At 37.6% G+C, this 12,300-nt stretch overlaps 1 protein-coding gene across 7 annotated transcripts in view; it reads right to left on the bottom strand.

Annotated features, from left to right (window-relative positions):
- The window catches only part of STRBP (spermatid perinuclear RNA binding protein), a 72,286-nt gene extending 65,951 nt beyond the window's left edge, over window positions 1-6,335 (bottom strand). For all 7 annotated transcript variants that reach the window (XR_001514710.1, XM_006768602.2, XM_006768600.2 and 4 more), the window contains exons 1-2: window positions 6,170-6,335; window positions 2,383-2,603 (exon numbers count right to left, since the gene is read on the bottom strand). Coding sequence is in view for 6 of the 7 variants with exons in the window: in XM_006768602.2 (XP_006768665.1) it covers window positions 2,383-2,603; window positions 6,170-6,172 (224 nt within the window). In the remaining variant the exon portion in view is untranslated. The remainder of the gene's footprint in view (window positions 1-2,382; window positions 2,604-6,169) is intronic.
- Window positions 6,336-12,300: the final 5,965 nt, after the last annotated feature.

The raw sequence follows: 12,300 nt of genomic DNA, 5'->3' as shown, positions 1-12,300 counted from the left end.
CCAATCAGCCCTGCTTTCAGCCCGACCAGGGGCTGCACCTAGGGATTGGGCCTGCCCTCTGCCACCCGGGAGCAGGCCTAAGCCAGCAGGTCGTTATCTCCCGAGGGGTCCCAGACTGCGAGAGGGCACAGGCCGGGCTGAGGGGACCCCCTCTTCCCCCCGAGTGCACAAATTTTTGTGCACCGGGACTCTAGTATTTCTAATAATACAAATAGTGGTATCTTGTGCAATCTGACTGAGTCAGTTTGTAAAAAGGTAAAATAAAAACTGCCTGACAAGAGAAGGCTCTTAATAACCATCAGCTAGCCCTCACCCATCTTGTGCCCTGTGTAGTGATACTCAACATATAACAGGAGCACAATACACATCTATTATCAAACACACCTTTTCTCTTGGGAGATGTGTCTGCCTCTGATTGATACAAAATAAGGACACAGTCATTCTGCACAACTGGGGTTCTACCATGTGGGAAGAACCCCAGACAAATGCTCAACCTGTGACTAGTCCACAAAATGTAAAGACTTTATAATCTAGAGCATCAACATAGGGAGCTATATTTAAAAATCCAAATGAAGCACATGTGGAGCACATTATCTTTTAAAAACCTTTAAAACAGTCCAGCTGGTGTGGCTCAGTGGTTGAGCATCTACCCATGAACCAAGAGGTCCCTTGTTCAAGTCCTGGTTAGGGCACATGGCCGGGTTGTGGGTTTGATCCCCTGTAGACAGCTGATCAATGTCTCTCATCTATGTTTCTAACTCTCTATCCATTTCCCTTCTTCTCTAAAATCAATAAAAACATTAAACACATCCCTTTAAAACACAGTGACCTAATCCAGGTAAGCAAAAGTTTACTAGAAGACTTTCCAAAAGTCTACCCAGCCATGAGAACAAACTGAAGATGTATTAAGAAGGCATGAACTCCACTAAAAAAGGAAACCACTTAAAAGTGGTAAATATGGTGAGTTTTATCTGATATATTTTGCAATTTTAAAAAAGTTTAAAAGGGGATAACACATTCCAAAGTACAATGCAAATATGAAGTGCATGAGAATTTAACTTGAACAGGGACTGGGATATACAGAACTAGATTGTTAGATAATATTACTGACTAGAGGCCCGATGCACAAAATTTGTGCAAGAGTAGGCCTTCCTTCCTCCAGCTGCAGGCACCGGCTTCCCTCTGGCACCTGGGACCTGGGCTTCCCTCCAGCCACCAGCAGGCACCCAGGACCCAGGCTTCCCTTGCAGCCCCGACTTCATCTGGAAGGACGGTAGGACATCCGGAAGGACGTCTGGTCTAATTAGCATATTACACTTTTATTATTGTAGATTAACATGAACCCCAAATTAGAGTGACTTTTTTAAAGCCATCATATGTGAGAAAAAGTGAATTGCTGCCAAGATTAGAACTAGATACAATGTACATATTACCTGTAAACCGTTAACAAAGTCAAGGAATTATGTTCAACTGAAAAAATGATCTAATTATCTTTGATCTGAAAATGAAAAGGTTATACTATTTTTCAATTTATCAATACTTTCCCACTGTTATCTACTTATCACATTGATTCAGAATTAAAGCTGGGAAAAAATTCTATAACCTCTATCCTCAATTTACAAGTTTTAGCCAAAGTAATGTCTTAATCCCAGTTAATACAGTAGTTAAATTAGCTTCATCTTTTAAAGTCAATCATACACTTATTTCAGTCATAATAATGCTCAAAACAATAACTCTAAGCTTTTATATGGTATAAAAAATGCCATGATCTGACTCCAGTTATCAGCTTCATCTCACTAATCTCTTACTATATTTACAGCACTTCAACAATTACAGCACTCTGCTATAATTGTTGAAGGGTCTGGGTCCTGGTAGGTCTTGCATTTTACAAATATCCAATGAGCATTTACTATATGGAAAACACTGGGAATCAACATGGTAGATACAGTTAAAAATACCTTTAAATATATTTTCCTGCATCTTTCTTCTATACCAGGATTTTAAAATACCTGAAAAAATCACATTTTATGACTTCCTCAGAAACAAAAAACACTACAATTTATGTCTGAATATAGGAGGCTGAATCAAAACATGAAAAAGATGACATATCATAACCTCCAAAAAGAGATGATTTTAAAGGGCTTGGTGCACTCTCAAAAGGCATCCTGCACAGGTCCCTCTTTTTCTGTTCTAATCACTCCTCTTTTCTTGCTTTCCTTTCAAATTTAACTCAGAAAAATTCCACAAATATTATACTTCCTTACAATCATATAAATAAGAAAACACAAAGGACACCATATGCCAAACGTAACCCAGTGGGATCGGACCCTGGGCTTTTCTGGGCACTACAGCAAAGTGCCGCAAAGGTCAGGCCACACGCACTTGGAATAGGTGTCTGTGGCTTCATCCTTCTTCACTTCTGTCTCCCCCTCTGTTTTTGTGCCTTTGTTTGTTTCATCCAGCCAATCTGAGACATGTTTAAGAGCACATTCAACAGTAGACACCATATTCTGAACAGCTTCAAGTTCCTCTGGAGATGGATAGATTGTTGAATGTTTCACCATAACATGGCGATCATCATTGGCAAAAGATCTAATAGATCTCTGTCAGAAGGAGAAAGAAAACAATTACCTCAATTAAAAAAAAAATGTTACCTGAAAAAGAAGACAAATATATTTAAGTCAAGTCATAGCATTGCTTGTCAAACCATTGTGAAATAGTTAATGCTGAGAAAGTAAAAAATTGCTCAGGAATAAGAAGGAAAACCCCATTCTACTGAACATACCAAAAAATTAGAGATCTTTCATTCGTGTTTGGTACAGTTCACCCAGGTCACACTTGGTAAGATGTATATGCTACCTTTTAGCTGAATCTGTGTTTTGAATACCACTTCAGAAAAAGGCACCCATATCACACATTATCTGCTAAAAACAGACACGTCCTAGCTTCAAGAGAGTATCTGATAATGCCGGAAATGCATGATGATGACTCATGATACCCAGTCTCTCCTTTCCAAACTGCTGGAGATTTCTGCACCTTGAAAAACTGAGATTTTATAATACAGTAATAATACAAAATACACCATTATGTATGAACTATAGACACACTAGAATACTATTTACTGTTTGTCAATTAAAACATTGGTGCAAGGCTTTAATCCTTAAAAAAGAGTGGCAGGGGACATTCCAAATTCCAGAACAAGAAAAATACATACAGGGTGGGGCAAAGTAGGTTTACAATTGTGAGTACATGAAACAGAAATTATTCTTGAATTGTTATTTATTAATTATTGTATTATTTTCCATATGAACACTTATAAACCTACTTTTGCCCCACCTTATATTGCTAAAGAAATCAACTTCCCAAACTAATTTACATATGTATTACATTCTCAATCAAAATACCCTAAGGATAGTGTATTAATACTGAACATAATTTTATAGCTCTTTTGAAGAGGAAAAAAAAATCAAGGAAAGTAAGAAATATTCTACAAAAATAGATGGGTGGTGCCATTGTGCTAAAACAAAATATCAAAAACTTAAAAAGCAATAATTAAAATGACTGGTCCAGAAATCAGTGATACAGATTAAAGCCTAGAAATAGGATGAATTTCATGAAAATATAATAGAGTAGATCCTTCACACTCATAAGTCACATATCAAAAACCTTGAATACTTCCAAATTTACAAATACCATGAAGGCACTTGTACCAGTGCAAAGCAAAATGAACCAGGATAACTTGCTGAGTTTTCATAAAGCCAAAAGTATTCTTTTTTTTTTTTTTTAAGGATGGCTACAGTGTCTTTACTTACATGAAATTATGCACTAGTAGGTGGTAAATATTTGCTTTAAAGTCTTTACCTCAAAATAAAAGATTCACAATTTTGTCAGTGTTCTTTGCTTTGTTTTTATATCAATATTTTAAAAATCTATTAATTTGAACAAATTAACCTATTAATTTGTAAACTAGTACTACAGTATAATTATTCCCTATAAAATGCAGCAACTATAACTAAAAAGGTCAGTAATCCTTTGAAACCCTGTTATTAAATTAAAAAAGGACTAAAAGCAATCACAGAAGCTTTCTTTGTTCTGGATAAAAAAATCTTATCTAGATGTCTTTCTTACTCAAAGTCCACAGCCAGTCTCTAACTAGAATTTCTTTTGCCAAACTTTTTAATCACTTCATGAGATTTACTCATATATCCCAAAAGAGCCATATAACGAATTAGAAAATGCTAGGTTGTTCTAGGGATTATAACTTAGTTGAGTTGCTCTTTAGAGAAGAAATTCTATTAAAATATTTTTGTTCTGGATGATAGGAAAAAAACGCTATCTTTGGATTTTCTCCATCATTTAGTTTTATGATGATTTACTAAATTACTTAGATCTCTCAGTCCTACACACTGGCCTCACCACAGTAAAATTAGATTGCTATGTAATACAAGCCCTTGGTGTCTCTCTCAAAAATAACACAGACTGCCCATGTTAAGTCCAAGAGCCAACAGGACGTAATAGGGCAAACATAATGAAACAACGGTGAAAGAAAGAGTTAAACAATATGAAAAAAAAAAATTGGAGGGTGATCTTATTTACCCAAATAAACTCCAAATAGATTTTTAAATTATTAAAAAATTAAGTTGAAAGAACTATGCAGAAATAGAAAGTTCTCATTAAAATCTGAGATATAATAGAAGAAATTGAAAACAACCTACCAATTAAATTATATAAAAACACAAATTTCTACACCAGAAAATCAAAGCTAAATTTAAAATAAACTAGAAATGAAATTTTCATCAACTAGGACCAATCTATCTATATAAAAGCCTAAGCGACCATCGCAACCAAACGGACAACTGAACAGCCTGCATGGGGCGACCAGTTGGGGGTGATCAGGCTGGCAGGGGGGCATTTAGGGGTGACCAGGCCAAGCAGGAGGGTCACTGAGGGGCAATCAGGCTGGCAGGCATTGGTGGTTAGAAGTGATGAGGCTGGCGGGGGAGGGGGGGGGTCAGTTAGGGGCAATCAGGCAGGCAGGAAGGCAGTTAGGAGCCAGTGGTCCAGGATTGTGAGAGGGATGCCAGATTGGAGAGGGTGCAGGCTGGGTTGAGGGGAACCCCACCTCCGTGCACAAATTTTGTGCACCGGGACTCTAGTAATATATATATATAAAGCATTTCTTTAAACTGTAAGAATATCGAGACCATAATAGATAAATGAGCTGAAGTGTTGAATAATTCACATGGGAGGAAACACAAGTCAGTGTCATTTTTTACATATCACCATAAAACTCAGGACAGAGAAAATCCCAAATCAACATATTCCCCACCATACAGAACTAAAATATTAGAATTTCTTCTCTAAAGAGCAATTTAACTAAGTTATAATTCCTACAACTTTTTAAAAAATCAAACAACACTTAAAGAAACACTATCAGATTTACTAAACAATGTATTTCAAACATACTGATGATTAATATTTTTGTGTTTTTTCCCCACTTATCTTTTTTAAACCTTTTTTCAGTTATATACTAAAGGGAAAAAATTCACACATCCTCCTGAAACAAAATCCTAGGCAGAAACAATCCAACACATTTTACCAATTAAAAAACTAGGCACCAGAGGTTATGGTCTCATCTAACATCTCAAATTCAAAAGAATGAACTTTCCACAGAAAACAAGATTTCTGTGATATTCAGTTCAGTGTCCCCAATACAGTTAACACTTGACCTTATTATTTTAAAAGGATGTGGGAAAAGGTGGCTTTTTGAGTTAAATACACATTTTATACACAATTTTTTTTTTATTTCCATGGGGAAAAACAACTGAATTCAAAGAAAATTACACAACTTCAAGTTCAAGGTCACATCAGCCATTGATATATTTGCTGATGCCAGTTTTATTAGAAAATATTATTTATGAACATTCCCTCCTCTGTACTTAATAATTTATGGTCTGCAGGCTCATGGGGCTCCATCTTGCGGTTTAAAGGGCTCATAATAAATCTGAACTCATTTCTTTGCCTAAATGGTAGAGTGCCTTCTTTATCTGATGCACTAGAGCCAAAAATTAACATCATTGTTTTTTCACTTGCCCTCCTGTGTTAACTTCCAATTTTAAACTATTGGAATCTTTTGTAACTTAATTAAGAAACATAAGTAATAACCTACCATGGTTTCCTACAGTGTTTTAGCTTCTTTTTCCGATCCTTTCCCCTCTTTCTTGTTGTCTTCACCAGACACTGTTTTATGTGACAGTACCTCCTCATAAGCCTGAGTCCCCTGACAACTCAGAGTCAATACGGCAAAAGTTTGAAGACTGCTCTCCGAATTACACCTGTAAGAGAAAATAAAAACAACTTTTCAAAAATGCTTATTTACTATCAGTTTCCTATCTAAGTGTGGAGCCTATAAGCATGTTATAGATAAAAAGAAACAATCTTACAACAGCAACTACCTCATTGCAAACAAAAAGCTAAAACAGCCTTTGAAGGCCTGGGCCCATGAAAAAGTGAGTCTAAGTCAGTGGTTGGCAAACTGCGGCTCATGAGCCACATGCGGCTCTTTGGCCCCTTGAGTGTGACTCTTCCACAAAATACCGACTTCTGCGCATGGGCCACGAAGTTTCAATCGCACTGTACGTGCGGGCCCGCACGTGGTATTTTGTGGAAGAGCCACACTCAAGGGGCCAAAAAGCCACATGTGGCTCGCGAGCCGCAGTTTGCTGACCACTGGTCTAAGTGATATGGCCAGAAAAGCAACCCCTTCCTGGTAGTCACAATGTGGCTGGCAGCTCGCTGACTTGCTCTCAATGAGACAAAGATATTAACAAACATAGTACCACCACCTAAAATAAGTAATAGTACTATTGTTGGCAACAATGTTGCAATTAACCTTGAGATTTTTCTATTGGAAACTGGCATTAATCAGGCCTATCCAAAAAGTAGATAAGACACCTGAAAATATACCACCACCAATTGTAACCATGAGCCTTTTCAATCTGATAGAACCGCTAGAGGCCCCTGGTGTGTGTGTGTGTGTGGTGGGGGAGGTCCCCTCAGCCAAGCCTACACCCTCTCCAATCTGGAACCCCTAAGGGGATGTCCAACTGCCCCTGCACCCTCTCCAATCTGGGATCTCTGGCTCCTAACTGCGCACCTCCCTGCCTGCCTGATCACCCCTCACTAACCCCCCTGCTGGCCTGGTCACCCCATGGCAGCCTGCTTGTTCAGTCGTTAGGGGGGTCGGTCGTTCCTGACTAACCCCCCTATTGGCCTGGTCATACGCCATCTTGTGAGGGTGTGATGGTCAATTTGCATATTATCTCTTTATTATATAGGAGGATGAGATAGGCAGCATATGTTGGCACAATGTTTTTCCTTTAATCATGTTTAAGCCAAAAATTCAGATTTTTTTTGGCTCTGTACTCCCGAGAAATTCTACTTCCCCCTCAACCTATTATGCACTGATATATAAGACTCCTGAATATCCGCTAAATCCTGTCTTCATTACCCATGGATGAATCTAGCCAGGATCCCACTGTATATTTCTGCCCAGAGGCCTCATCATCCCTTTGTTTCACCTTTAGGAGATTTTATTCCGGACAGTGTAAAAATTAACTCTTCTGAACACTGATGAAATGCTTATATAAGCCAGGTACTTAAAAAAACACACACAAAAAACTAGAGAGTGACTATCAGAATAGAACACATGCTTTAACTATGTAGATATCAGGAGTAACTTACATACCACACAATACATAAACTCACAAAGAAATAGCTTTGACTTTATTTCAGTATCTTTTAATTTATTTTAAAGAACCCCTCTTGTTCTTCTTTTTGTAAGTTTCCTAATATAGTCCACCAGTTACTCCCTTACGGAAAAAAAAAATCCTTTTTTAATTTGGACGGACCAGCAAAGTTACATGTGTGACATCCAACTCTCCCAAATACAAATGAAAAAAAAAAAAGACACATGATTATAATCAAACTAGAGGCCCAATGCACAAAATTTGTGCAAGAGTAGGCCTTCCTTCCTTCAGCTGCCGGCACTGGCTTCCCTCTAGCACCCAGGACCTGGGCTTCCCTTGCAGCCCCGGCTTCGTCTGGAAAGTCATCCAGAAGGACGTCGGTCTAATTAGCATATTACACTTTTATTATTATAGATGACACTCAACTGTGACCTATGTGCAAAACTATTCATATCCTGTAACCAACTTCCCTGACTCTGGTTTACAAAATCCACCAGAAATAAGCTAGTGAGGCTTGCCTAAAACAAAAAGGTTATGTAAGTGAACTAACAAATGAAACTTACTTTGATTATGTATACATATCACATTAAGGTAAAGCAGGAACATGCACATGCTGCAATTCACAGGGTCTTTTTATACAACAAACAAACTAAAACTTGATCCTATGGTAAAAGACACCTCGAAGATTCTTTTGTCACTAAAATCATACCTTCGGCAGAAAGATCATACTACATAATTTAGAGTCTTTGGCATTTCCTATTCCCAACCCTATTCCATGCTAGAGGACTCAATACTTAGCTGTGAATCCAGCAGCCAAAAAAGAATGCTATGTGCTCAATTGAGAACTGAAAACAAAGTCCACACAAGCTCTACTCTGTAAAAAGGTAAAGGCAATAAATTAATCAACCATATCAAGAAAGTAGATTGACAGTAGAAAAAGCAGGACGAATGCTAAGAAAACGCTGAGATAGGTTGTGGATGGCCAATATAAAAGTACAGCACTCCTCAGTCATTTAGCACAGAGATGAACCACCCTACACATGCATCAAGAAGTTCTGGGAACCTCAGGGTATTATATAGCATGGTGCAGGAATTCATGGTAAAAGCAGTATAGCTCAGAATCATATTCTGTTGGTGCTGTAAAAGGAACTAGGATATCATCTGGTCCAATTCCACCTACCCTCAGTTTACAAATGAACTACAATCAGAAACATTAAGGTCACACAACTAATCAGGAATAAAGCCTGGTCCAGCACCGAAATAAAGCCCAATGCTTTTTCCCTACTGTATCAATCTGAGAAAAAAAAATCAAATTATATACGGTAGACTGTAAGCAGATGGGAAGAAACTACAACACATTTTTAAAGAGTTTCTCTCTTTTTTTTATTGTTTAAAGTATTACATGTCTCCTTTTATCTTGATTGACACGCCCTCCCCCCCGCCACTCCCATCCCCGAGGGCAGGCCCCCACCACCCCAGTAAAGAGTTTCTCTTTTTTAAAATGGATAAAATTATCACCTTCAAATAAAAAAACTAAATTTTGCTATTTAATAGCTCTTGTGACCTTGGAAAATTATGACTCAGGAAATCGATTTACGTGGGTCTCAATTTCCTTTATTTATTCCACTACTGATAGTTAACATTTATGGAACTCATATTCCGAACCAGGCACTGTTCTAAGAGCTTTTCATATATTATCTCATTTAATCCTTACAACAATCTCAACAACTGTCTCTAATACATCAAGGAAACTAGAGCATTAAGAGGTCATATAACCTAATTAAAATCACAAAGCAAAAGTATACAGTAGAGCCAAGATTCAAACCTACACAATCCCTTTCAATAATAATTTGGCTCTAAAGACACTCACACTTGTTAGAGGATAAACATTAGCTATTTCAAAAAATATTGCTATGTAATTACCAAGGCCATATAGCTGCACAGCACACACAGGCTTTGGAGTCAGACATCCCTAGATTCAAGTACAGGCATACCTAATTTTACTGTACTTCGCTCTATTGCTCTTCACAGATGTTGCCATTTTGAAAATCTGAAGGCAAGATCCTCCATCAGCACAAAGATTGTAACTCACTTTATTGTGATACTCACTTTACTGCAGTGGTTTGGAATTGAATCTGCAATATCTGAGGTATGCCTATACCAGCTTTGCCACTCCACTTCTTTGAGCCAGAGCTTTCTCACCTGTGCCATGAGGTGAATGGTATCTACTTCAAACTAAATGAGATTTGTCATAAAAATACCTAAAAGTATCTGCCAAATAATGTACACTCAATAAATGGCTTCAGGGGAGAAGAAAACCCTCAAATATCAAATAAAATATTTTATTTATACATCAGAAACAGCTGAAAAACACCTTAGAAAAATATTAGCTGTGCTCTACCTGTTAAATAAGAGTACTTTATACAGCATGTTGAATGTATATGTATAGGCATGTGTGTACATGTGTATGATTTCTTTATAAACATTTTTTAAGAATAGGTTTACAGAAAAAAATGAGTGCAAAGTAGAGACTCCTATGTTCCCCTTCTCTCCACCACACAAATACCTCCCCTATTATTAATATCTTGCATTTGTGTGGTCCATCTTACCTAATAATAGACAAACATGTAAATTGACCGTCCCTCCACCACACTCACCAGCCAATCAGGAGACTATGCAAATTAACCCAACAAAGATGGTGGCTAATTTGCATACATAGGCACGAAGCGGCGTAGTGAAGACTGAAGGCTCCGGCCGGAGCAGCAAAGGCCTGGGTCCTAGCTGCCGGAGGAAAACCAGTGCTGGCAGCCAGGGGAAGGGAAGGCCTATTGCACAAATCTCTTTGTGCAATGGGCCTCTAGTTTATAATTAAGAGACCAATGTTAATCCAATATTAACTAAAATCCATAGTTTGGTTGGGGTTCACACTTTGTGCTACACATTATATAGTTTTGACAAACACTTAAGGACATGTATCCACCATTACTGAATCATACAGAACAGTTTCATGGCCCTAAAATATCCTGCGCTCCGCCTATTCAACCCTCTCTCTTCCAAAAATCATATAGCTGAAGTATGCAGTCTTTTCAGATTGGCTTTTTACACTTAGCAATATGCATTTAAGATCCCTGTGTCACTTTTTGAAATCACTGAATAATTGTCCATTGTCTGGATGTACCACAGTTTGTTTATCCATTCATCTACTGAAGGGCATCTTGTTGCTTCCAAGTTTTAGCAGTTATGAATAAAACTGCTATTAATATTCGTGCACAGGTTTTTGTGTAGACATAAGTTTTCAACTCATTTGGGCATGAACATGGGATCATATGGTAAGACTATGTTTAGTTTTGTAAGAAACTTCCAGACTGTCTTTCATCCAAAATGGCTATGCTATTTTGCATTCCCACCAGCAATGAATGAGAGTTCCTGTTGCTCCACATCCTCACCGCATATGGTGGTGTCAAAGTTTTGGACTTGAGTCATTCTAATAGATGTGTAATGGTATCGCATTGTTGTTTTAATTTGAAATTCCCTGATGACAGATGATGTGGAGCATCTTTTCATACGCCTATTTGCCATCTGCATATCTTCTCTGGTGAGGTATCTGTTCACATCTTCTACACATTTTAATTGGGTTGTCTGTTTTCTTGCTGTTTAGTTTTAAGAATTCTTTGAATATTTTGGACACCAGTCCTTTATCAGATACGTGTTTTGCAAAGATTTTCTATCTCTGACTTGTGTTGTCATCCTCTTAACAGTGTCTCTCATCTTTAATAGAGCAAAAGTTTTAAATTTTAATGAATTCCAACTTATCAACTTTTTTTTTTTTCATGGATCACTTTTGCTAGTGTTGTATGTCTTCTGTAACTTACCTTAAAAGGTGAAAGGTTTTAGATGTCAGGCTACCCAGACTGCAAAGCTAGGTTTTTGTATGTATGAACATTAGACCCTTTTCCTAGGAGCAAATCTCAAAACTGAAGAATGACTATGCTCTCTATCGTCAAATTATAAAACTTAGTCAAATATTTGGTAATTTTTTTGAAATGCAATTAAAAGAAAATATTTTAAATTAAGGCAAGAAATTATTTAAATATATTTACTTTCTTGAAAGATTCCATGTAATGTATAGAATTCAGGAAATTGCTTACTCTCAAAATAGTAACAATAGAAAACTTTACATTTTGTTAATACTAACATATGCAACTTCACCAAAAGAAGTTATGTGAAAATAAAATATCCAGGCTCTACTTCTCCATTATGAAAGAACAATCACATTTCTACTATATTAAAGATGAACAAGATAAAGTTAGAAAAAGACATCTCACTGATATGACAAGAGGCTCACTTTAAATTATGTGAGATTTATAAGTAAACTAGAGGCCCGGTGTACGGATTCGTGCACCAGTGGGGTCCCTAGCTCTGGCATGTGCCCTCTCACAATCCAGGTTCCCCTCAGAGGATGTCAGATAGCTGGTTTCGGCCTGATCCCCGCAGGCCCGATCCAGACAGGAGGGAGCCCAATCCTGTGCATTGAGTGTCTGTCCCCTGGTGG

The sequence above is a fragment of the Myotis davidii genome, unplaced genomic scaffold (genome assembly GCF_000327345.1).
Source record: "Myotis davidii unplaced genomic scaffold, ASM32734v1 scaffold142, whole genome shotgun sequence".
Lineage (NCBI taxonomy): Eukaryota > Metazoa > Chordata > Mammalia > Chiroptera > Vespertilionidae > Myotis > Myotis davidii.
Note: the sequence above shows the minus strand (reverse complement) of the source record. Positions and strands in the feature narration are given on the sequence as shown.